Raw genomic sequence first — 27,928 nt, 5'->3', positions numbered from 1 at the left:
ATTATGTATGTTTGGGATGTTTCTGCTCAGATGAGAGAAGGCAAATTGACAATGGCTAACAACATTATGGTATTGTTTTCAGTATTGTTTACTTTATTAATTCCAAAGGCAGCACTGAACCAGCTCATACATTCCCTGCACAGTTTTTGGTTTCCATAGCACGCCAAGTTAAAACCTGATATCCAAACAAGGTCAAAGTCACCAGACTGTGAGCTAGAGTTAGAACAACAACAAAAATCTTGCAAGTCTCGTTTTACCTATAAAGTACAGGCCACTTGTCAGAAACTTTAAAAACCATTTGACCCTCTTTTTTTCTCTAGAATCTTAAATTTTAAATATACTGTCTAATCATCTCTGCTATCTTCAGTGTGTTTAACATTACTCTACCTGGTAATGAACTGAAAAAAATTTATCATATACTTTCTAGTGGATTGGGACCAAAGAAAACCAATCTGGAGATAATGGTCCCAATAGTCACTTCAAAGTCAACTGACCATGAAAAACAGATTAAATCCATCTGTTTTTTTTTTTGTAAATCCAGGTAGCATTAACAAAGACTAGGTTTTGAAGCCTGGAGAGATAGAAAGATAAACTAAGACTGCATACCTTTGTGGGATAAAATATAAAGAGACTTGAGAATACTTCTACTGGTCTAGCAACTGGAGGGTATGGCAACTTACTTTTAAAGGTGCTTTAAGGTAATGATGTGTGGGTGAACCAGTGTGGCTCAAAAAGACAGAAGCAGGGTAGACTCAAATTTAGATTTGAGAATTATGTGAAATCCTGAGGGAGCGTATTGAAAGAGGTGTAGAAAGAGGATAACAAAAGTGTGTAAGAAACCACTTTGCCAAATAAGATGACTGATATGACATTATTGCCACTTGGATGAGATGAGAGGAAATCTATTTTAAAAATTAGAATTTCTGTTGGCATATAGCAACACTTGAGAGAGTGCTCTGGCAGGTCATCATCTTTCAGGACCCACAGACATAACGACAGTAATGGCTTTCTCCATCCATGATACTAACCAATATGGAGATTCTGTAATCCTCAAATGATAGCTATAAGAAGCCACAAAGAGGCTAATGACCATGGCAGGATAACCAGGAAACCCTGCCCAATGAAGTTTGGTGAGTCAAGAAGCAGAAAAATGGTCAGAAAGTCTTTCACTTCAAAGTTGTTAGTTCTGATATAGCCAGCATTTTTAAGCTTAAGTAAATCACTTAAATTTAGAAGATAATATAGAACAGAAATAAATCTAAATGATACCCTTGGTATCCTTACTTAAACTTATTTAATGAAAACACCTAGTGAACCCAACACAATATACTTCATTGAAGAAAAATGGGATAAAAAGCTTCCAAACAAAATACAAATAACGTTGAAGGTATAAATTTTATAGAAAGACTTGGAAAATTATTGAAGAAATATAGTGTTGGTCTCTGCTAGGTGCTGGAATCAGAAAGATTAAAACCCGAGCTAGTAGGAAGCATTGTAACTTGATAATCAAACCCCTGGACTCTAACTTACATTTGAATCCTGATGTGAGCACTTACACATTTGTGAACTTTACCATTTTGAGACTCATTTGGAAAAGAGGAAAATGAGAGAATCTTCTGCATAAGGTTGTGGTATTAAATGAAATAATATATGTGTTGTGCTTAATACATACAAGTGTGCAATAATATTTTTGTTATTATTGTTATTGTTATTATTATTATTATTATTAATTATTATTATTATTATACTGGTCCTGAAGGAGCTCACGGTCTAATGTGAAAGGAAATAATTATTATGCATAATTCTGATTACAACAAAAATCTACTTATTTAATGACTACATCTTGGAAGATACTATTCAAGACACTATGGATTCAGTTGAGAATTAAAAAGATAAAATCCTGCCTTCATGGAATGGTTCATTTTGGGTCCCCCAAGAAGCAGACAAGAGGTGCCCAGTAAAGAATAAAAGAGGTTAATGTCTGTGTGTACGGTGGAAGAGTGTGGCGTAATACCTATAAAAGGTATAGAGGGAGGAAGCAGAACTGGGCTAGAAAGCTTTCTGCTGTGACACAGATATACCTGTGAAACTGGGCAAAGAAAGCATTAGACTGTGATGCAGATGCAACAATGTCTCAGCCCACACAATGGGGAGTTACAGTGCAAAGGGAGACTGTCAACTAATTGCACTTCTCAAGGTGAAAAATTCTTTCTAAAAAGTAGATCTGAACAGTGCACCTTCATGGATGCCACAGTTTACTCTTTGTGCCATATGGATTCTCCTCTCCTTACAGGTGTCGAGTGGTGGTTCCTCCAGGGTGCTACATGGCCTCTTCTTGAGCAGAAATTTAGAAGAGAGAGATTAGTGGAACCAACTTATAGCCCTATCATTGCAGTTCTTCTTATGATTGTAACTGGTACTTCTTGTCTTCCTTTTCCACCTCCATTCTAAATTCCTCCCTCCCTTAGCTATCAGCTCTGCTAATCTTGGAGGTTTATCTAATGAGATAACTCAAATCTTCTTTCCAGGAGTCTTTATCTGGCAAACATATCCTCCTTACTCATAATTAGACAAAGAAGTGCCAAGAGGTGCCAAGTTAGATTACTTGAATCCACACATTTTCCTCCTGTTCATCAGAGGATGGTGACTCCTCTTATCCGCCGACCTCTGAGGGCTCCATAGTGTCCATGGCACCAAACCTTGTAATTCAAGAGCTATGCTGTCTTTGGAGCTCAACAGTTCTAAGTTTTGAGTCTTAAATTTGGTTTCTAGATTTTTCTGTTCTCCCACTGATGGAGTTAAGAACTTCTTGCCTTCACACATCATTTTAAATCATTTTTAAACTAATTGAAATTGTTTTAATATTCTTTCTTCACTACAACACCATTGTAACTTATTAACAGCCAGTCATTGTCTTTAAATGCATTGCATCTTTCATACTTTTCAAAAGCCTACATCATTATACCACCCAGGATAATCCCGTCCACTAGAACATCATCCTTAGTCACCAGCAGTAAAAGTTTTAGCAAATGGACCACCACTTTGTACCAGGAACTATCTGTGTCCCACATACCACCCAAGATAGCAAGTCTCCCCAATTCCAATCCAACTTACCACTTGTTCAGAATACTTCTAGTAGTAACTAAGTAAGTTCAGATCCTCCAGAAAGGAGATACTGATATCAGGTTAGAAGTGGAAGATGGTGGTTTGTTTCTTGGGCAAGGAGGGTGGTAACTCCTACGAAAGATAAAAGGGAAAAAACAGAACTGAGCTGGGAAGAGCTTGAGCCATAATACTGATCTGACATCTATAAAAAAAGAAGAAGAAGAAAGAGAGGAAGAGTGAGGACTGCACAGGAAGAACCTCGAACTATGATACAGAGCTGAATAAAAGCTCAGCAAGCATAATACAGTTACAGAGCAAATATTATCTATTGAGAAGTCCCACATTGGGTAGAAATGGCCAGGCCCTAGAATCTCTTTTGTGCTAGGGCTGACCAGAAAGAGTATGACCTCAGCTTGAATGCTGCGGGGTATCCCTAAGGCACTGCAGTGGGAGCTTGTTGGCTAACTTCAATCCTTGCAGATGAAAGAGAAATCCAAGCACTGCACTTCCATAGTTACCCCTTGGAGTTCATATCGTAATGAAGGAAACTGAAAGTAAACAAGTGAAGAAGTAAATATATACTGTGTCAGGTGCTTTGCATATGATAGGGAGAGATAAAGTGAAGTAAGAGGGTTAGGAGTACAGGACAGAGAAGGGTTAGTACCAGTTTATATAGGGTGCTCAGGGAGTACTTCTCTGATAAGCTGGCATTATCCAGGAACCTGAAGGAAGAGATGGAATAAGCTTTGTGAATATCTGAGAAAAGAGTATTTCAATCAGGGGCAATAGAAATGAAAATACTCTGATGCAGATAACATGTCTACATGTTTGAGGAGCAGCAAAGAGACCAGCATAGCCAAAGCAGAGCGAAGAAGGAGGAAAATAATAAGAGATGAGTTCTCATAGATATTGGGGTGGGAAAATATTGCATCATTTAAAACAGTGCCTTTTAAGACATAATGATAACCTTTACCCTGAGAGAGATAGAAATTTATTCAGGGTCTCTACTTGACTGCCTAATAAATATATTAAAGATATTCATGCTCTCCCAAATCTGCTTTTCCTGGGGTATTTCTCATTTCAGTTTATCACATTTTCTTTCCAGTTGCTCAGACCAAAATCTTGGGATCACCCTTGATTTATTTCTCACCCTGCCCCCAAACAATGAGCATATCTTGTTGAATTTTTTTCAAACTATATTCCCAATATAACCACCATACATGACAGCAACTGCTACCAACCTGGATCACTGTAAAAGCTTCTAATCAGGTCACCCTATCTCCTTTTTGTTCCCGGTAGAATTTATTGTCAATACATTAGCCAAAGGGATTCTTTTTAACAGTAAATAAATCTTCGAAAGGCTCCAATGGATCACCACCTTACTCAAAGTAAAAGCCAATGATCATAAATGGTTGAAAAGGCCCTATGTGACACAGCCCCGGCCCAAACACCACACTGACCTCATCTTCTACTATTCTTTCTTCTCTCAATTCCTTCTGTCTAGCAGCCTCCATAATGTTTCTCCAACATCCCAGGCATCCTTTAACTTTATCTTCTCTGAAATGTCAGTTCTCTCTGCCTGGAACACTCTCACTTTATATTCACTTAACTGCCTCCCTACTACCTTCAAGTATTTATCCAAACATCACCTTCCAATCAGACTTTTACATGATAATTCTATTAAAAATAGCAACCTGACCCAACTTCAACACTCATGATCTCACTTACACTAAGCAATTTTTTCCCATAGCACTTATCATCCTCAACACAGTAAAGAATTTTTTGTGTTTCATATCTTGTTCACTGATGTTCATTAATGCCAAACCCTTAAACTCTTAAATCAATGCCACGAGGATTAGGCACATCATAGGCATTCAATAAAAATTTGTTGCAAAATTTTTTTTTAATTTAGTGTAAAATTAATTCAGTATACAATGGAATAACAGATTATAATTTGTATGTATTGATGCAAGTAGTGCATTCATGCATAATATTAATTTTAATATATTTAATTCTATTTTCTTATTAACTAGGAGTGTCTTAGAATATATGAGGTTGAGAAATTAAGTGGCCCGCTTAATTTTTTAGGTTAAAAATAGTTTGATATTTGGCAATTACATATGTTTCAACTTAATACTAATATTTTCTCCATATCACAAATGAAGAGTGTGATGACAAAAACTTTTGAAAAAATATTAAATTGCAAAATCACACATATAGTGTTTAATCTCCAGATACACAAAGAATTTATGGACTTAAGGATGACTGTCAAACCTATAACATTTATTTCAAAGGAAAGTCACTATTAAAATAATGTGCAAAAAATATAGTATAGGAAATGAGGGAGGAAAGGAATTATTTGGGGGTAGTAGTTTATGACATCCTGAGGGATATTTTTTCCTTCACACCTCTCTAATTTTCCACACGTTTTTGTAAAAGAAGTGAAGAATTTGGAAAGGGTTCAAACAACAACTAATGTAAGAACTAATGTAATTGAAAATTTGGAAAATAGATTTATCCTAAGGCCGACTCATACGTTAAGGGGAAAAACATTTCACATAAAGAGGAAAAACCTGAGGCAAAAAATTTAATAACTCATTTTAAGCAGTTTTTGTAGATAATACTTAAAAAGTAGCTATAAAGTAGCATATCTATCGGTTTAATCTTTCAAATCATCATCTAGTTGTTTAAGAGCCAGCAGAAAACACACCACTGTAAAAAAGAGATCCGATATAATCTTTCTCACGTATTAATCTGTATTTGAGAGATTCAGCTCTACTCCATTAGATCACTTCATGTCAGCAAACTACAATCTGAGAAGCAAATTCTGCCTGACACTTACTTTTGTAAATAAAATTCTGTTGGAACTCAGCTACACCCATTCATTTATGTATTATTTGTGGCTGTTTTCACATCACGGTAGTAGAGTTGAGTAGTTGTAACAGAGATAATATAGCCTGCAAAACCTAAAATATGGACTATCTGGTCCTCACAGAAAAAGTTTCCCAACCCTTGCCATAGGGTAATGTCCTTGTCTACATGGTCAGTGCTAGCTCATCACCAAGTGCCCACACTCCAGGATGTGGGAAGAGGGCAAGAGAACAATTGGAAGACAAAAGATTTCATTTTCAAAAGACTGACTTGTACCTGTACATTTCACTTTTCATTTATTCCCCTGGCGTGAATGTAGTGGAGCAGAAATGTGCCCAGCTAAAGTATGTGTGGATGAGTCTATTACTAAAAGGAAAAAGAGTAAGTATATACCGGAGAACAGTGAGCAGTGTCTGCCACAACTCTCTATGGTAAAAATAAGATGGCATATATGGAAATGAGGTGGAAAGGATAAGCCCCTTAAAGCAGCTGCTTTCTTTACTGAATGAATTGATTTTAACAGTGAGAAGCACTTCACAAAACAGAAATCTGCTCTGTCCAGGAACTTTGCCTCTTTCTTACTTATTCCTAGTTACATGTAATTCACCCAGAGACTAGTCACACTAATATTTTAAAGAGCGGCTCATTAATCAGAGAATTACAAGTCAAAACCACAATGGACACCTTCGGAATGGCTTGAAAATGCCAACTGTTGACAAAAATGTGAAGAAACTGAAATTCTAATATATCTCTGGTGGCAGTGTAAAATGTTACAACCATTTTGGAAAATGATTTATCAGTAACTACTAAAGCTGAATATATACATAACCTATTCCACTTCTAGGTGTATACTAAACAGGAAGGCAAAAATGTTCTCACCAAAGATATGTACAATATCCACAGCATTGCAACTTGTAATAGCTAAAAACTAGAAACTACCCAAATGCCCATCAACAGTAGAAGGTATATTTACACAGTAAAATACTAGTTGGGAATGAGAATAATATGCACGAATCTCATTTTTAAAATGTTGAATGAAAGACCCAGAAGAGTACACAGAGTCTAGTTTATTTTATAGATGGTGAAAATGGTTATATTAATCTTAGAAGTCAGGACTTACATCTCAGAGAGTGGTACTTTGGAGAGTGGCTAGTGACTGGATATGGGTATGAGGTTGTGCGGGAGGTTGAAACAGTCTCAAGTTATCCACTTAAGGTTATCTATTTTTACATCATCTTTGACTTCAATAAAGCACTCTATTTCTTAATTTAGTCACTGGTTTCATGAGTATATTTACCTTATAAAAGTCAATTAAGCTGTACACATATAATTTGTGAATTTTTAAATATATAGAATCAACTTCAAAAACCATTTACCTATAATAGAAAAATAAAGTATATGCATATAGATTCTTCCATTTCTAAAATCAACCATGGCCATAAAACATACATAATTTGAAACCGAATAAGAAGAGGATAACTCCATCATCACGTCAGCTAAGGAAGTATTTCTTAGACCTTTCTCTCTACAAACACGACAAACATCTACCTTTGTCCTATATTATTATTTTCCTTAAAATTGCTTAAATATTATGTAAGAATAAAGGAAGGAGCATGAAGGAGAGAGGGAAAGGAAAGGTTTAACAAATTTGAGAGACTTGGGTATTTCTTTACTCCCTGGACACTTTTTTAAAAAATCTATCTTTCTCTCCTTACCACTGGTAATCCCACCCTTCAGCCCCCTTAAGAATTATCACTCAAGTTATTCTTGGTCATTTGTTTTTTCTGCTTTGATTCTGAATACAAGAAAATAGTGTGCACAAAATGTTTAACGTTTAATTGGGATGGTCAATAAAGTTAAAGAAAGTAATAACCTAAGCAAAACTGTCATTTCATGATCATTTCCCAAAATATCTTGAGCAAAATTCGTGGAGGGCTTATCAAACTCTTTACAAAAGCCTCCTACTGGGTCACTAAATAATTATAAATTATAGGACTGAAAGAAGACAAGTTTGAATTTACTTCCTTTAATCTTCAATTGGGTTTTTAAAAAATGTTTCTCTTTCAACTTTCAAATCTAGAAATGAAAATAATGGTTCTTTCCAATGCTCTGAACTGTTTTAAACCACTTAGTACTTAATACATTTACTACATTTACTTATATTTACTGTAGAACCAAATAGCCATAAAAACATTTTTCAAATAAATATGATGCTTCAAAACAAGCAGAGAAAAATGATTTCACTTATTTCTGTTCCATAATTAATAATATTTATAAACAAAAATAAAGTCAATCATTATAACCTAGATTTTAACATTTTTGCTCTGATTATGTCACCAGGAATAGAACCTTAAAAGATAAACTGAAATTATCATGGTATAAACAGCAGCATTTATCTTGGGATTTTATGATGGAATTGAAGAGAAAGTATTTTTAAACTATTGCTACAAGCATGCCTATTAAGACATTTTTGTAAATTCCCCAATATTTTTAATGTTAATATTTGAACCCAATCATGCATGTTGATTCCATTAATTTTGCTACAGTTTCTGTTGTGATATACTTGTTGAAAATATTCATTATCTTGGATAAAATCATAAAGAATTTTAGTTCAATTTTATTTCTTTAAAGTCTCATGACATCTTCTGACACCTATTTTATTAAATTTTAAATTAAAAATTTTATCACGTGTCCCTTAATTGATTGTCCTAATGTATTTTGTGTGGAACTAGATTCTCACCAGGTGAGATTTTTAATCCATTTAAGTGTGCATTTAAAGGGGAAAAAATGTCATGAGAAACTTTTAACAGCTATATATTAACTATCAAATTTTTCCAAATATGTAATGACACATTAGGTTAAACGAGTTAGAAAGCACGTTACTGCTTGTCAAAACAAAAATTAACTCTCCCATTTACTTATTCCTTAATTTTAATTTTAAATCACTTTTGTTTTTCAGTCTTCTCTTTGAAAGAATTTAGTAAAAGCTAAATAGGTAATGATAATCAAAGATCTCATTCTCATTAACATTTTTTGGAAACGTAAACTTCAATTCCTCTCTGCCTGAATTATCACAACGCAAGCTGGAGAGTGAAGAGTAAACACGAGCAAGAAAAAAGAAAATCAATTAAAGGACAAAAGATTAAGGGAAGCTCAGACACAACTGGGTTTAGAGAGAGAGAGAGAGAGAGAAGAAAGAAGGGAGGGAGGAAGGGGGGAGGGAGGAGGAAGGAAAGAAGGAAGGAAGGAAAGAAGGAAGCAAGGAAGGAAGGAAAAAGAAGAATTCTAGATGGTACCGCTTTAATGATATCTAGGAGTACACACTGGGAATCTAGAAAGAAAAGGAATTGTGCTTACCTGTTAGAAATAGGCGATTTCTGGGAGCTGTCCAATGTACCAAGTGAAAGGTCACAAGAACAATTTATCTCCTTAATAGGAATTGATGCACATCGTGATTCTCCCTGGAACCAAAGCATCTCTTTGCTCATCTTTTTGTGTGTGTGTGTGGCTATATCTTCAATTACACCTTTAAAATGATTTTCTAACAAGTTGTTCTGTCCCACCGTGTCTTCTTAAAATTCCTCACACTGAATAATTAAGTAAATATAGCTACCGGCAAACAAAGAAGGAAAAACGAACCCTTCTTTGTCAAAATATTAGAGACAATGTGAAAGTAAAATTTCATTTCCATTATACCAAATTAAAATTTTCCTTTTCATCTTAAAAAAAATCTAAGGATAATTAAAATTCTCCCTTAACAGCATTCGATTAAGTGTAGTTTCTGCTCTTATGTCCTGTAGAGCATTACAGATCAATGAGGAAAATAAACCAGATGGAAGTGTCACGATTTTTCTTGGTTCACAATTTAAAATTCAGCAATTTAAAATTCGAAAGACTTAGCAATAGAGGGTGAGCTGATAGACTCATTGGTTTACCAAGGGGTAAATTGCATTTTTGAAAGGAGATTAAACTTGTTTTGTTTGGGGGTGGAGAGGGTTTGTTTTTCCTTACACGCTGGGATTATACACTAAAGCAAGCTCGGAGAAAAATAAGCCGAGCCTCCCCCTTTTCATTTTATTGCCATCATAACTTTTAACCTCGAAGTAAAATGCCCTAATTTACGTGAGTAGGAGATGAGGGTAAGGAAAGTCAAGAGTCTGAATTGTTAGGTTGATTACAACAAAACAGACTTTAGAAGTCAGGGTTTGTAGCCGGGCAGGAGAGATGTTTAGGATGCCCTGTAAGGAGAAAGGCGGTTCCAACAGCGACTCTGGGGAATGTGATCTCAGCACCCCCCTACCGTGCTTACTTAAGCTAATGGGAAGATCTTGCCTTTCAGTAGCCGCTGCACTGGGATACCAGACAAACAGATCCCCCGACCCCTGGCAGACAGGGCCCCTCTTCGGGACATCATTAAAAGCACATGCACTTGTTCTGCACTCATTGGCAGCATCGGATAGCAAGATAAGAACTCCTATTCCGAAGCCAAGGAGAAACCAGAGGGATGGAAAACATTCTCGCTTTGAAAAGCCAAAGCTAAATTAAAGAACTACATGAGATAAGGAGCCTGAAGAATATTAGTTGGCTGCGGGGGTGAGGAGAGTCACAAAAAGCACAGCAGGTAAGAGCTGGGGGTTGTTGCCAAGAAGGAACTGTCCCAGGTGGCGCAGCAAAATGGATCTCAGAATTGGAGGCCTGTCCCTTTGAGTCGTCCATGCGTGTTCAAGCTTGTCTCTTCCCATCAGTTTCGAGAGAAGGGACGTTGTCATAGCCTTCCCTATCGGTGCGACTAATCCTGTTATCAGCTTAGTTATAAATATTAATGTCCTCTGGCCTTCCGGTGATGTTGTCGCGTCAAATTCAGGGTTGTTAAGCCTAGCACCAGTCTCGTCCCTCTCTGCGAGAGACAGATGAGACTCAAGGCCAAGAAGACGCGATGGCGGCCTTTCCCGAGAGCTGCGTGGATGCCACCATGCTGGACTTTGTCGCAGATCTGTCCCTCGCCTCCCCGGGGCACCCCCTCCTCTGCGACTTCGCGCCCGGCGTCCCCTTTGGGGACCGAGGTCTTGTACTTCCCGAGGGAAGACCCAGAAGGCTGGCAGGCTTTGAGGAGGAGGATCCAGAAGAAGAGGAGGGCGAAGTAGACGAGGTGGGGGAGGAGGAGGAGGAAGAGGAGCTCGAGAGAGGCGCCTCCCTGCTGGGCCGCCCGAAGAGAAAAAGGGTGATCACCTATGCTCAGCGCCAGGCCGCCAACATCCGCGAGAGGAAGCGGATGTTCAACCTCAACGAGGCCTTCGACCAGCTGCGAAGGAAAGTGCCCACTTTTGCTTACGAGAAGAGGCTGTCCCGGATCGAGACCCTACGCCTGGCCATCGTCTACATTTCCTTCATGACCGAGCTCTTGGAGAGCTGCAAGAAAAAGGAAACCGGCTGAGCCGGGCAGAAATGGACATGTCTGCTCCTCCTCGACTGGGCGCGTGGTGCCTTGGGGTGTTTCAGGACCCCGCCATGGGTGCGGATGAAAGGCCAAGAGGGACGCTTTAAAACAGAACTTCTGGCCTTCTGGAGCGTGCTTCGGGGTTGTAAAATCCCCACAGCCCTCGCAGAGTTAATCATATACGCGATCGATTTCAGTGGAGTGCGGGGCCGGGATCCGCGGGCGGGGCGCGCTAGAATGAGCGGAGGCCGTCGAGGCGAGCGCCCAGAAGCAATTACTGCCAGCCCGGTGGATGGGAAGCTAATCTTCGCAAAGGCAGATTTCGGGATCTTCTATAGAGCCCAATCTCTCCTTAATTTTTTTAAAAATGGAAATTAAAATTAGACTTTTTTTTTTTTAAACCTCCATAGTCTGTGCTACGCCATCCCTAACAGGCGCTCCACTCAGGCCTGCACCCTTAAGTAGATCCAGCTGCAGAGATCCAGGAGGGGTGTCGAGTGTGGGTCTCCGAAGAGGCCAAGACGCTCCGTCTCTTGTCTGGTCATTTTAGGCTTGTCGAGAGACAGAAGGAAGAAGATATGGAAGGAAGGAAAGCCGAGGGGATCGGCGACCTCTGAGAATTAACCTCATTCTTCCCCGCCCCTCCCCTTCCCTTCTCTTAACGCTCAGAACCAGCAACTCTATTCCAGTCCCTGCAGGAGCCCAACGATCGAACTAGTGGGTGGATAGGGGCATCTCCGGCCCCAGTGCCGGAAGCGTTCTTGGGGTCTTGGGAGCCCAGAGCCTTCGCCGCTGGCGCTTGCTTCCCGCTGTCTCCTCCGGGGGAGGGGGGGGCGGGAGTACCGGGGAGGGGGAGGGAAGGGCGGGGATTTTGTACGCGCAGCGCCGCCTGAGCGCGCACTTTTTTAGCTATTGGTAGGGACGAGAGCTTTCGTTCTAGTAGCAACCAGAACGAAAGTAGGGACAGGCGAGGCAAAAAATCAGGGGAAGAGATGCATTTTTCCGCTTTGCAAAAATGTGTACAATGGAGATGAGGTTGAAACATATTGAGGGGCCGCCTCCAGTTTGGACCCTCTGCCATTCCACAGTTCTTCCTCCTGGGCGACCTAACACCAGTCAGGGGGTCTTCAGATAAGAGTGGGTAAGTGAGGAGAGGAACAGGAGTAAATAATGCCCATCTAACTGTAAATTTAGTAAGCCTAAAGGATAAATCCCATTTCTCCAACGCTTATTTTGCTCCTGACGCGCGCGCGCACGTACATGTACCCAAGTACACACGCACACGTACACACACACACACACACACACACACACACACACACACTTCTCCCTATCATAATTTTAGAAATATAATTCATTACATTAAGAAATAACATACTCATCCTAAAAGTTTGGAAAACAAGTTTTTTAAAAAAGAAATAAAATTTAAATCATTCCGTTAGCACACAGCATTTTTATCTATTTCTTTCTAGGCTTTTTTTCCCCTATACAAATATAAATTCAATGTTTAACAAATATGGGACACTTTTGGATACTGATCTTTCACTCAGCATTATAGAATGAGCACTTTTTCTTTGACTTCAAATATGATTCAAACATAATTTTAATTACTGTATTTTATTGTCATACTGATGTTTCATAGTTTAACTCCAATCCTTTACAAGTGCATAGCTGAGATAGTTCCTTTTAAAAAAAATAAATGATGATGCAAAGACCATTCTTATAAATGTCTTCTCTGCCTGTAAGTTCCTGATATTAGATAAACAGAAGTAAAATTTCTGCATCAAATGAATATTTAAGTTTGTGGCTACGAATGGCCAGACTGCCTCCCAGGTAGGTTCTGCCAGTCCATACTGTCTGTCTCTTAAGTGCCTTCATTTAAAATTTTTCCTAGTTCTTCTATCCATAGGAACTTGATTAGTTCTTAAATGACCACCTTTCCGAAGATGATTTCTTTTTCTGACTGTATCTTTTCACCAGGAATTTTTCTACCTCTATTGTAAGAACATCAGGATAAACAGGTAAAAATAAAAAATATAACCAGCCACGACCAAACAACAAAATCAAGGAATGTACTGTTTAATTCTCTAGCACTTTTATTAAATAAACTGAAATTTGGACAATGACCTCTATATCAGTTTTAGTTAAGTAAAATTACTCATTTGATTTTATTTTTCTAGACAACTTTTTGGCTCTTAAGACTAGAATACTAGTATTTTTAAAGACAAATTTTAAATTACTCATTTTAATATGTTAAAGAAAAATAATTATTTCTCATCTTATCAAACTAGCACTAATGTAGTGCTAGCAACTCCATCAAGCCCTCATGTTTATTCAGTTATTCAATTAAAAAATGTGTTGACATTTTACATATAGTGTAAATGGGTTCAAAACTGAAAGAGCTTACCTTTCCTTCTCCCACCTAAAGTCCTCCTGAGAACTAAACATTATTTTAAAAAAAATCTACGAGTGTTAAATAAAGTAAAAAAAAGTTTCAGCTCTGTGAATCATTAATATTGTTGGAAAAAAAATTTTGAAAACCAGAAATTAAAAAAAAAAAACAAACTATGTAGACAAAGGACCTCAAAATCATCGGGTTCTGAAGAGTCAGTACAACCATCCATCATCCTAATTTTCTCCCTCATATTCTGGACCATTCTGTTATATACTAAAGAATCTCAAAATAAAAAGCTATTTCCCTATTATTAGTAGAATTATATCCACAATTCTTAAAATTGTTACGGTTTATAAATGCTTTGTCCTCTGCAAGTTTATCATACCTTTAGAGCTACTCTAAAATGTAAAGCCTCTTAAGGCAGTTTTTAAGTCATTGTGTTACTAGAATAATTTGAAGCCAAATAAGGCTCAGAAACACAGAGAAATAGATTTGACTTGTTCCTCAAATTATCCCTAGAGATAAGACAAAATGATCTGCATTTTGACCATGAATCCACTGCACCTCCATATCTCAATATTCAATTTTTCTAAGCAACGTGATAGTTTTCATTTTTTCTTGTTAGATCCCTAAGTTCAGTGTACTTTTTAATACAGGTGTTTTAGTATCTAATATACTCTATGTTAAAATTGTTTTATTCTTTATTATCTTCTAAACCAACATTGATAGACATCAGTTTTTTGATAGCTTCCACCACTTAAAAAAAAATCCTAATTGGTGTCAATTACTTTTGGAAAATTAATAATTAGTTTTTGAAATCTTAAAGTTATTTGAACATTTAGAATCTACCATTTTAGTCATTGCTTGGAGTCAGTTTATACACTCTTTACTTGACTGAAAACTGCCTTTTGGTCTCAAACTAAGTTCCCCATAAGTATCAGGTTACTATTAGTATTCAGACATGTAAACCAAAAAAAAAGATCTAAATGAAATCATATTTGAAAGACATAATCGGGCTTTCCAAGGAAAGTGAAAATAATCAGAAATCTTTGCCATCAAAAGGCAGCCATTTGGGTTGATCGTCTTTTACAGTTGCCCAATGTGAAAGCAGATTTTGGCAAAATTAGCAATGGAAACTGAACCAAATATGCTAGTATGCATAATTCCTGTATGAACATACAATTAAGACCCTTGAATGGTGTTTATTATTGCATTTCTCAGCTTTTCCATTATAAAAACACTATTGTGGAAGATTTATAACATGGCTATAAAAATCTATGTTGAAACATAGTTTAATGTAACTTTATTTCTGTAATTACAAATCTTCCAAATAAATTTCAAAGGTAATGAAGACACTTATTACATTTTACATGTATGATTCCAAATGTACTTGCAACTTTAAAAACCAAGAGATTCTATTTAATACCAAATATAAATTATTTTATTTTTATCAAAAACAGTGAACAGATTAATACTGAATTTTAAGTACAAAATCTAATTTTTTAGAGTGATATATCATTTAATTATATTTAAATGTGTTAGAAAAGTTTTGGTATATATCTGTATCTTGGCCCAAGTACATTCCAAGGTTCCTGAACTTTGCCAACATTTTGGGTGAAGTTAGGCCCAATTTCTGGTCAGTGCCCTGTCTTCCTGTGAATGCTGGACTAAAAAGGATTACAAAACAAGAGTCAGCAGTTCTGACCATTTTGTTTTGACTTTGGGGTTTCTTTGAATCCAAAGCTCAAAACCAAACCTGGCGGAGGAGGAGAAGGAAAAGAAAGAAGCAATGCAAACTGACAGGAATAAAATGCCAGAAAGATGGAAAAACTTCTTCAAGTCTCTAGAAACCAAAGCTTATAAATTACCGCAACTTTCTCTGTGACACCAAGATTTTAGTTCTGTGCTTAAAACACACTCCATAAAGAAGTATAAGGAATATATGGAAATGCAAAGACTAGCATGAATGCATTTTTAAAAAACTCTTATGACTCATATTTGATAGAATTCTACTCTTATTTTGCACAAGGCAAAGAACCTTTAATATTTAGTGAAATCAAGAGTTTGATGATTATTATAGAAATCATCATAAAGTATTGTATCATTACTTAGTTCTTTGTTGTTTTCAAAGCATCATTCACATACTTTCTCTCATTTGATACTCCCAACTGCATTTTGAGAGGATCTAGAGTCTCTCGATTAATTGAGTCATCAATTAAAAATATCTTAAAAATTCACTCACTTTGAAATCAGCATGATACTGAGATTCCTAAATAGGACCAATGGTCACACAGAAGCAACACACTTTGAAAGATATTGCCTTCAAAGATCAAAAGCACCTTAACATAATCTGTAAATGACAAATTACACAAAAAGCTCGTATGGTCTGGCCCCCTCCAAGGCCAAATTTTATAACCTTCTGCTTAGGGCTCTGTGAAAGAAGACTTCCACCTTCTTCACATAGGTGGAAGCCAGCAAACATAGATAACCTAAAAGCTGTGGTTACAGATACCTTTTTAATGCCATCAGTGTTCAAAAGGGAGAGAAATATCTATCAGAATATGGAAACAGATCAAACATTTGGTGAATAAATGGGAACATCACTATATAAATGTGTTTCGATGGATGGGTGAATGGCTGGGTGAATGGATGGGTGGATAGAGGTGATCATACCATTATTTTACTGCAGATAATTTTGTGACTTCTTCAAAACCTAGTAAAATCTCAAGCTATATTTGTTACCAGTCAGATCTTGAATTGATTGACTATATTTTGTCCTAAAGTTTAGTAAAGTGTTGGCTATATTTAATCCCATAATTCAGAAAAATTTTGGAGAAACCAGAAATTTTCTAAAGGAGAACCACCAAGTAACTGGATTACTAGTTCTGGATGAATTAATAATAACTAAAATAACTAGTAGTAATATCTATAATAATATATATAGTGTATTGCTTACTTACATGAAAACACATGTTCTAAATGCTGTACTGAGTTCGTTACATAACTTTTTAAGTTCTTATAATAAATTAAAGATATATTACCCTCATATTACTACCCTCATAGTGATATGGAATAGAGAAGTTAAATAACTTTCCAAGCTCAATCAGCTAATAAATAAAGAAGCTAAGATTGATACCCAGTGAAGGATTTCAGACCAAATTTGTAGGGATTGAGGTTATCTGTTAACGATTTTATGTTTATTATATTCAAGTAAAAATGATGTGATAAAAATGAGTATTCTTTATCTTTCCTGGGAATCTCAGAAATGTAGGCATGTACCAGCATGATACAGTCTCTGCAAAAAAAAAAAACTGGGAAGATGGACTACTGATAGAAGTTTTTAAACAGGCCTTGAAATAACTTTCTATGGCTATTTTAAGGCCACAACTTTCTTTTGCTAAATGCTATAAACACAATGCCATAAACACAAGCTTTAAAATTTGACAGAAGTGGGTCTGAATCGTAAGTACATCACATAATACTATGGAAGCTGGTACAACTTAACCTTGTTGACCCTCTGTTTCTTCATTTTTAAAACAGGGGTACTAATACTCATCTCATAGGGCCCTTGTGAAGATTGACTGAAATATGTATGCAGAGTAAACAGTGTACACTAAGCACTCAGCTAATGGTAACTACTATTAGAATACACATCATCGTCATTACTATATCCCTTCCAATTCTATGACAATGAAAAACTCCTTGAACAGTGTACTACCTCCACCACCAATGGTAACATGTAAAAACATAAAATATATAAAGAGCAGCTCATATAAAATGCTTTTAAATAAACTGACAAAGTCAGATTTTTTTTATCCCTCAATATTTTTTTTGCCTGGAATACTTGACTGCCAGCACTTAGTCCTGGTAAATGCATCTTTGTATGTGGAACAATAAACCCCCAACAGATGAACACAGAGCTCAAAGCCCCCTTATTTAACCTGCTGCTATAATAGCACATATATTGAAAACAAAAGGTAGAAAAGTGAATTTAAATCTGAATTCATTCATTGAAATTCTATTTTGTCAGCAGCCCAGATATAATATTTAAGTTTATGATTTCCAAATTAGAATGCAGTTATTTGAATCAGATAATTCCTGATGAAATCATTCTGCATCTTAATTACAATGATGGTTGCACTGATCTATCTACTCATGTGATAGAATGACACAGAATTGTCTTTTTACACCTATGTCAATCCTGGTTTTGATGTTATACTGTAATACGTAAGAAGTAACCAGTGGGAGAAACTGCGTAAAGGGAATATAGAACCTCTCTGTATTATCTTTGTCCTGTGAGTCTACAATTATTTCAAAATAAAAAATGAAAAACTCAAATAATTACTATGGCATTTTTTTGAACCTATAAAGTACCTTACGAATGTAAAGTATCATTAGTTTTAGGGAGACATTCACACATGCTTGAGTCATATTATGTTCTACAATTTTTCTTCAAGTGAAACCAAGTTTCATGCATGGCATTATAGGGTCCTCAAATAAAAATCTCAATCCCTAAAGGGCACAGCCAAGAACTGAGTATTGATTCTGGTTCCCCTGGTTCATGCTGACATTCTTGGCCAGACACATTCTCAAGAATGGATCTGTAGTGTTGGGGAAACTTCACATCTCAGTTCTCCTACTTACTCAATTAGATAACTCACTTAAAACATCTGGGCTTCAGTACTTCCCCGTGTCTGTAAAATGGAAATAATAAACACAGGGTTATTTAAAATATCAGAAGCTATCCTATGAAGTACTTAGTACAGTGTCTCACCCACGAAGTAAAAACTTAGGCAATGTGGTTGTTGTTTATGCTAATTCAATGTTGAATGTTTATATAGAGCAAGATGACAGTTCAGCCTTTGAGAAGGGCTCATGAGAACACATACATAAGCAATATTAAATAGTCTGTGCTGCTTCTCCTAACCAGAATCAGAGTCTTATATAGTATGGCATTTGCGTCCAACTTAAGCTGCTGTTCTAACAACATACTTTTCTTTAGTTTTGTTTTTAAAACATAAAAATTTAAAGGTAAGGCTTCTGGTCTATGACATATGTAATCACTTGTACACCCTACATTCTTAAAATAATCTCTGAACTTTGCATATAAAGTTTTTTATATGAAAAAAAAGGATGTCGCCTAGTAAATCTCCTGGAAATTTATTTTTGAGCAAATTCATCTTGAAAGCTAGAGCACTGGTGATAGTGACAAGCAGGACTACCTCAATTACTAAGCATTTATGCATGCCTGATCTAGGCTAACAAGGAATCTGAAAGTCCAGGACACACTCAGCTCAGTTAACTGGGAACGGGTAACAGCGTAATGCTTTGTTTTAGGTTCCTGAGGGACATAGGAGTCCCACTGCACTCAAGATTAAGTGGCTGCCACAGAAAGGAATCAGGATGGAAAAGAGAAAAAGGTCCCTCTTTGTAGCAGCAGAAAGGGATGTTGGATCCCAAAGCGTATACTTGAACATCCTATGTTATTTCTGCCATCTGTAGTATTTGAAAATTTGACACTTGGCCTCATCCTTTATTCACATTTTTTTTTTCCATTCTGACACTGATAGATTTAAACAACATCTCTGAAAAATGTGTATTCTTTGGGCTGCATTTATTTGCAATTTAAATATCAGTTTTTAAAAAAGTAAGGTTGGCCTTAACATACACAATTTCTAAATATTTAAAAATGGGTAACTTTTTTCATATCTACTATTTTATATGGTCATTTTTCCTCCTTGCACGGAAAGTTAAAAATATAATTATTAAATCCCTCGTTTCTTTTTAATGCTTTGGTTCAACTTCAAGTGGCTCATTTGAGAGTTGATGGTAAAGGGCCTTCTGAAATTTATTAAAAATTTTCTGACTTGGAAAACATACCTAATTTTAAATATTCTCACCAGGGGCCCATATTTTGGACCAAAAAAAAATGTGTTAACAAGCATTTGACAAACACTTGTTAATTGTACAACTTCTTGAACCTGCCACACCATTTCTTTTGTCACTATTCATTTGCCTAATCTCACCAAAGCCTATTAAAATTAGAGCAGATGAGCTCACTTAACATATGTCTGTGTGTGTGTATGTGTGTGTGTGTGTGTGTGTGTGTGTGTGTGTGTGTATCGGAGATTATATACGGTGTGTGTGTGTGTGTGTGTGTGTATCGGATACCGCTTTGTTTAAAGATGACAAAACCACAAGTTAAACTGTACACCCTTATTATGTAATGCACTACATTTCATCAAATTCAATCAACTGCTTCTAAAATTAACATGAACCAGGCTAAAAAACACCCAGAACTCAAAGCATTATACAACAAAACAACTATAATCTTCCCAAATTACATCCACATGAAAAGATGCACATACCTCAATTCATACCTCAAGATCCTTACTCTGGACACCTCAAAGCTTCTACTTTATAGTTATAACCCTTCCTTCCATTGTATGACACACATACATGCAAACATACATACATGTAAAAGTATTTCCATCAGAATACCTTCATATGTATGTTAGAATGAATGGTACATGTGTAAATTTTTTATACCCAGCTCAAACCTTAAAAAAAGGTTTTTTTTTCTTTTCCTCCATACTTTGGTAGTTTCACTCTCTTTTACTAAGAGGCATCTCTTTCTTGAATACTTCAAATGTTGTAATATTGACTGCTGAACATTTCCATCTTTTGTCACCAAAATTCAAGTGAGCATCAGTGTTTTCACATACACTGAGAACAAGCTCAGGAATTGCTCCAGTCTCTGACTTAGCTCCACAGAAGTATATCGGGTCTGAATATAATTACTAAGACCAGCAGCCAGTTAATTGCAGAAAAGAAAGTGTCTGGAATTGCCATTCAGGAAACCTACAGAACACTCATTGATTAGATGAGGGTCACTGACTCAATGAGAAAAACAGAATTTTCCCTGGGAGCAGAGCTACTTCCTCTTGGATTCAAGAGTATGTGAAGTTCAGGTAATTTACCATACCAAGAAAGAAGTTAGAAAGGATTCAAGAATGCTGTCTAAACACTGGCTTCGATTGGGAAGATCTAAGACATATTTTACATTTTGTGGATTCTTACAGTTTGCTTACAGAAATTTCACTGGTAGAAATTTAGTCTAAGGAAATAATCAAGACTATGTACAAAGATTAGACTACGAAGTATGTATCTCAGTTTTGTTTATAATATCAAAATGTAGAAAATATGTCTAAAACTGTGAGTCTTTATTTTAAATTATTGCAGTCCTTAAAAGGATGTACAAAATAGTATATGCTATGGAAAGAGAATTTCAATAAATGATAAGTAAAAAAGTATTTTATAAAGCAATATGTATGGCATGATTTCATTTGTTTAATATGGTAATGTGTATAAATATATATGTGGATGTACGCATATCTTTATATCTGTGAATGTAAATGTTCATTTTACTATAGGAGAAGTGGTCAATTTTGTACTTGTTTGTATTTTTCCAGTTTTCTACCACCCCTTTGAAGTCAGAAAAATAAAATTATTTTAAAGCAAGTCAGGCTACATCAAAATAAAAAGTTTTACTGCACAGCAAAAGAAACCATCAACAAAATGAAAAGGGCAACCCATGGAATGGGAGAAAATATTTGCAAACCATCTATCTGATAAGGGGGAGTCAATGTCCAAAATACATAAGAAACTCACACAACTCAATAGCAAAAACAAATCACCCAATCAAAAATGGGCAAAGGACCTGAAGAAGACATACAAATGGCCAACAGGTACATGAAATGATGCTCAGCATCACTAATCATCAGAAAAATACAAATCGAAACCACATGAGATGTCACCTCCTACCTGTTAGAATGGCTGTTATCAAAAAGATAAGAAATAAGTGTTGGCGAGGATGTGGAGAAAGGGGAACACTTGTGCACCGTTTGTAGGAATGTGAACTGGTTCAGCCACCATGGTAAATGCTATGGAAGTTCTTCCAAAAATTAAAATAGAACTATAATATGATCTAGCAATCCCACTTCTGAACAGAAATGAATATCTAAAGAAAATGAAATCATATCTGTACACTACCACGTTTCTTGTAGCATTATTCACAACAGCCAAGACACGAAAATAACCTAGTATCCCTCGACAGTTGAATGGATAGAGAAAATGTGGAATATACACACAATAAAATATTATTCAGCTGTAAAAACAGAGAAATCCTGCCTTTTGTGACGACATGCATGGTCTTTGAGGGCATTATGCTAAATAAGAGAAAGACAAATACTGTATGTTCTCACTTATATCTGAAATCTAAAAATGCTGAATTCATTGAAATAGAGTAAATGGTGGTTGTCAGGGTTTGTGAGGTGGAGGAAATGGAGAGATATTGGTTAAAGGGCACAAACTTCCAGTTATAAAATGAATCAGTTCCGAGGATCTGATCTACAGCATGGTAACTATAGTCAACAAACTGTATTACATACTTGAAAGTCGACGAGAGATCTTAAATGTTATCACCGCAAAAAAGATGAAAAAAATTATTTTAAATTTAAAATAGCAACACGATACAAATTGTGAATTCTACTGTTAGTTGTATGGCAGGATGCTGTTACTTAGGTGAGAACACTTGCCAATTTAAATCTGAAACACTTAGGTATTTAACATGCTTAGAACGGTATTCTGTACTTTTTTTTATATGTATATTAGAGAGCAGAACATTACCAGCAAATTAGAGGCCTCTCTTGTGATTCTTTCCAATTGTTGCCATTCTCTTGCTGCAAGGGTATCTATCTAGTGACCTGATACAGCCTCAATTAACTTCCCCGTTTTTGTATTGTTTTACATGAATAAAATGATTGGGTTTGGGGAAAGACCGATTTTCATTGATAAATGTATCTTCAATAAAACAAGTATTCTCACAGGTCCCCTAAAAAAGAGAAGTTGAAGTTAATTAGAAATATAAGGATTAAGTTTACCATTAAATACAGAGTAAAAAATTAAAAGGAAAATTACTTAGCAAATATGCACTTTAATTTCATTAACATAAACATGGAAATGGAGATTTTAACAATGTGAGGTGTTTCTTCTTAAACACATCTGAGTTCACCTGTAACTTACTTACACACACACACACACACACACACACACACACACACGTAATAAATATAGCTACAATAAACTATACTAATGCTAAGATATTTGCTTACTGGTCAGGAATACACTTCAAATTTCTAATGAAATTCATGGCTTTTAAACGACTACTACCATAGTTTTGCTTCCTATTTAGCCATGGGAATTATATGTGTGTGTTAGTGTGCTTGTATGTGAATATGTGTGTCTCCTGTGTGGGGTGTGTGTGTGTGTGTGTGTGTGTGTGTGTGTGTGTGTGAAGGTACATAGGGATTGTAATTTTAATATTTATTTTTAAAAAGGATAGGATACATTAGAATCTCATAAATGTGATCCCCAAAAGCTTTTCATATTCATATGCACATATTCATATGCATATTAATTTTTGCAGTTTTTACATTCATGGATTGAAAACTGCCATGTATCTGAAAAAAAAAAACCAATTAGATTTCTAACATAATTTCAAAATATTTAAAATCTGCACTGCTTTTAATAACTTTTACTGTTTTTAACATGTGACATTTTATCCCCATTAGCAATAACAGATGTCTAATGCATTAAAAAGGAAAATCCTGCACATGTGTCGAAATAGAGGACTTTACTGAAAGGAAAGCATGTGCTTTGATTTATATTAGTCAAAATTTAGATACTGTACTTGGTGCTATTTCAGGAAATGAAAAGGTGAGGAAACAGTTATATACCAATAAACCAGAGCAAAAGTCTCCATAGAAACCAAAACAGTTTCAGTGGGAGCCACTTAAGCTAAATTAATACCTAGAATATGCTCATATTAGCCCCTAGAGAGCTAATTCGAACAAAACAAAACTCTGTCCATTGATTCATGCATGTTACATAGTATTTACAATTCTTCTTTGTTCACATTTGTCAAAAATTAATCAGTCATCAAAACTGAAAATTTGGGTGAATTGTAAGTAGAAAAGATCACAAAAAACAACAGTATTTACTAACTCTTCTTCAACTACATCATCTTAACTACTAATCAAAAGGAACACAAAGGGAAAAATGAAAAATAATGAATGATAAATCCAATTTTATTTGTTTGGCTGGTTTTTTGCCTAAGCTTTCATAAGCACCTTCTCTCCTGCAGACTGTTGGGCTGAATTATCTCTCCTCCCCCACACTGCAGCCAGTGCTGAGTGAGGAACTGCAAAGCCAGCTGGGATGGTATTTAATTTATTCAAAACTACTATGTACTAGCTGTTTACTTAAGCTATGCCATCCAATCCTTACAAAATACTTACTATAATGAATATTAATATGTCTATTAATATATTAACTTTACAAATAAAGAAGCAAGTTCAAATTTAATTATCTTGTCCAAGCTTAGACAGTTGTGGAGCCATATTTTGACCCAGTTGTTTCCTACTCTAGAGGTAATGGTGACAAATGTTGCTATAATGTCGCTCCACATCTATGTCAGTTAGCTAGAGGCTTACAGGTACTCCTTGCAAAGGTGGCCCAGCACTGTTTGGGGGTCTTTGGTAAGGAGCTTTTACAAGCATAAACTGAAGACTCCTTTAAGAGTTACTGTTAGTTTCTGTGGTTTCAGTTTATACCATCTATCAAATAGTACATCCACTGCTAACGGTATATTTCCTATTTCATGTAAATCGTTTTATGCTCCCCTACTCTCATTTTCTACATTATAATTGCTTTGTGTTCACAGAATGTGAAAGAACTATTTCTTTGCATATAAATTGGGCTGTTTCCTTAAATGCTTCAGGAATACATCTGTTTTTGTCTGTATGTATGTGGGTGTGGGTGTGTGTGTCTGTGCATGCCATAAACATATAGCTTCCTATTGCCTGATGCTATCATGAAAAGTCTACCATCTCCAAACCACATAACCCTGGGTATTTCCTTCAGGTGATGCATTTCATTAGAATCTCTGATTCATAATTACAAAGTCATAATGTATACTGTCCACTAAAGTAACCTATGTACATTTATCATATTGATGATGTTTAGAACAACAAAATGGTGGGGAGAATATATGACCATCAGCTATATTTATCCTGTTTTGGCCAGGTCCACCCACTGCAGTCAAACTTGATATCACTGTCTTTGTGCTACTGGACAGTTACCTTCAGGTTTTTTCTCTTTGATCACTTTTATTTTCCTGCTTTTAAACAAAATTAAATTGAGGTGAACTTCTAAATGTCAAAATTTAACATTAAAACAGAGAAAATTTGTGCAGATGTTTGTTTCATCATTTTAACAAAAGAAAAACACAATTTCTGGGTTGTTCATGGTTCACGTCCACATGGAATGATAGTATAAGAAATAATTTGCTAAGTTATAATGTCATAGCCAAGGAATCCAAAACAACGTCAAGAGCAGCACAGGGTTCAGAGATGCTAAGAGTTCTAGCATCAAGAGGACAGTGTGGACAAACCCCAAAGAAACATTTTTTAAGAAGAAAGACCAGTACTCAGACCTACCTTAATTAAGGGCCTGGAAACTTTATATGGAGGCTTACCATAAATTACTGAGTGGATCAAGTGACAAAGGAGAATACGATTCTCAGATTTATGGCATTTAATTCAGACTTTATAGGATTTTCTTCATCAGCTTAAAGTATAATGCTATTATTATAGCTCTGATTTTGGGGATGTTCTTCAGAGTAATTCGCTCTCTCATCAATCTAATCTGTTTCCTTCATACTCTGATTTGCTACAATTTAGTTGTACTTTTTTAAAATGTGCCTCTTCATTAGTAATTGGCTTTCAATGTACTGTACTATATTATGGTGCTACTAGTTGTTCATTTATCATTCATGCCACAAGGACAAGTGGCTATTAGAACAAAAAATAAAGTACTTACAGCTCTCTCCTGCTTCCCTTCTCCTCTCTGTCCTGTCCCACACACTTCTTTTTTTTTCCTTTCATGCTGTCACTGCCTGTTGGATTCATTGACTATATTTTATATGCTGCATATAAAATTAAGTTTCTTCTCCTTCTGAAATTTCCTTCTATAAAAATGCATGCAAATTGTATGTTTTCAACAGAAATTATAAAGAAAACATGAAGGTATATTTTGTTACAATTTAGTGAAGTTATTGGGCTACATAAATGTCTCCTTTAGGAGAGAAGGGTTGACAAAATGATCAAGAAGGTGAACAATTTCCTGACTCCCCTTTCCCAAGTCAAATGTTCATGGTAGTTCTTATGTGTAGCCCCAAACTAAACAAGCACATAAATGTCATAGTGAGGAGAGAGTGAAAAGTAGCAATAATGTAGTCTTGGTTTATGTTTAAACTGAGCTGGATCAGATGGCGTTTTCTTGCTCTGTTCAGTATCCAGTTCTTTTTCTAACTTTCATTACCAATTTAACAAAAATCTATCAAATATTTATTGGATGCTTACCATGGACTTGACTCTATTCTCAACACAATTTCTCGTTTGGTTAAGATATCTTGCCTAAAAGGAGCTCACAGTAGAATGTGGGACATAGACTTAACCAACTTGTACAGACACTGGATGGGAAATGCGGGAGCATTAGAAATAGTAGCTCTTGGGATAGAATATTCTAAGTTCTGCGCTATTTTATACTTAAGTGCCCTTAACTTGAGGCTGCTGGGAAGAGAAGCACTGGCAGGCTGAATAAAATGGCCATATACCTCGCATGCGGACTATGATTAGCAATAAAGGAGTAAATTCTAAGCTCAGAGTCAAGTTAAAGCCAAAGGTCATGGCCGTTTGGTTCACTACTTGATAAACAGCCTGCTAGTTAATCTAACAATATCCATTCTGCTCATCTTCCTTCAGCAACAAAACTCGTGAAGGTTACACTAGACATGGCCATCCAGCTGATGACTTATTTTACAGCCTCACTTGTAGTTAGTTGAGGCTATGTGACAAATTTCTAGTAATGGGATATGAGCAGAAGTTACATGGAATTTCTAGGTAGGGCCCTTAAAAAAGGGGTTTTGTCTTCCCCCTTGCTTTTCTCCTTCCTCATTGGTTGGAATACAAAATTTAAATGAGCCCTGGAGAAGCCATTTGCTCCATGAAATGGAAGTCACATTTCGAGGATAGTAAACAGTTAAATCTCCAATATCCAAAATGGCTGAGACACTGAACCAAGCCTGCAACATCTATCCAAATTTTTCATAAGGTAAATAAACTGCCTTGTTTAATCCACTGTGTTTTTGTATCTCTTTATTTATAGTGTCATATCCTACACCTCAAATATCTTTTCCTCTTAAATGTCTTGGGACAGTGCTTGGCACGTGGGGTCCCACTAAAATTGTGGACCACCAAGGGGCAGACCTCAGACAACGCAGAAGGTTTGTAAGCCTAAGGCCAGAACACAAACAGGCCTGGGCCGAGTTCAAATTGTTCTGAGCACGTTAGGCTAAGGTGAGAGAGAGAGTGTTACGTATCTTTTCCCCAAACCAGCTTATAACACACCTCAAACTCTGCATTCCCTAGCCAAGTACTACCATTCTGATATTTCAGAAGGGAAAAACAGTCTAACCATACAAAATAAAAAAGAACATGAAATGTGAAAGAACAGAAATCAACTCTATACCTTATGGAACACGACTCAAAGTTATTTTCATTTATGACAGTATGAGCAGTACAAATTTGAATGCAATAAAGTTTTTCAATAAACACAGTTAAAATATATCTTATCTGAATTGAAATTTTTTAATTATAAGAAATTTACTTTTAGTTCATTTGTCTGCCACGACTTTCTCTTTGACAATACAGATCTGGGCTAATAATACTAAATTCTAGAAGATGATAATTGTTAATTGTTACATCCTTGCCTCCAATTACGGGCAAAAAAGCTTTTGCATTAAGTATATATCTTCTATTTAAGAATTTTTTGGGCTTAATGATTTTCTCAAAAAAGTATCACTTCACTAGTAATCTAGATTACTGCATTTTACTATCAAATTTCAAAAACAATTCTCAATAACTTTCAATATCTCAAGCTAGGGGAGACAATATTTAGTAAAGACAGCCAGAAGTATATATATGACCCAAGATACTAAA

General features: G+C 36.0%; 1 protein-coding gene and 1 long non-coding RNA gene across 2 annotated transcripts in view; one reads left to right on the top strand and one right to left on the bottom strand.

The window, feature by feature from the left end:
* Nucleotides 1-27,928, bottom strand: part of LOC120602319 (uncharacterized) — a 58,209-nt gene that overhangs the window by 16,978 nt on the left and 13,303 nt on the right. Inside the window, exon 6 of the long non-coding RNA XR_005652690.1 lies at nt 3,115-3,237. This is a non-coding gene — a long non-coding RNA (uncharacterized LOC120602319). The remainder of the gene's footprint in view (nt 1-3,114; nt 3,238-27,928) is intronic.
* Nucleotides 10,847-11,410, top strand: FERD3L (Fer3 like bHLH transcription factor). Its single transcript, XM_039862494.1, has one exon. The coding sequence runs from the start codon at nt 10,913-10,915 to the stop codon at nt 11,408-11,410; it is 498 nt and encodes a 165-aa protein (XP_039718428.1). The 5' UTR covers nt 10,847-10,912.

The sequence above is a fragment of the Pteropus medius genome, unplaced genomic scaffold (genome assembly GCF_902729225.1).
Source record: "Pteropus medius unplaced genomic scaffold, Ma_sr-lr_union100, whole genome shotgun sequence".
Lineage (NCBI taxonomy): Eukaryota > Metazoa > Chordata > Mammalia > Chiroptera > Pteropodidae > Pteropus > Pteropus medius.
This window is presented reverse-complemented; position numbering and strand designations above follow the sequence as displayed.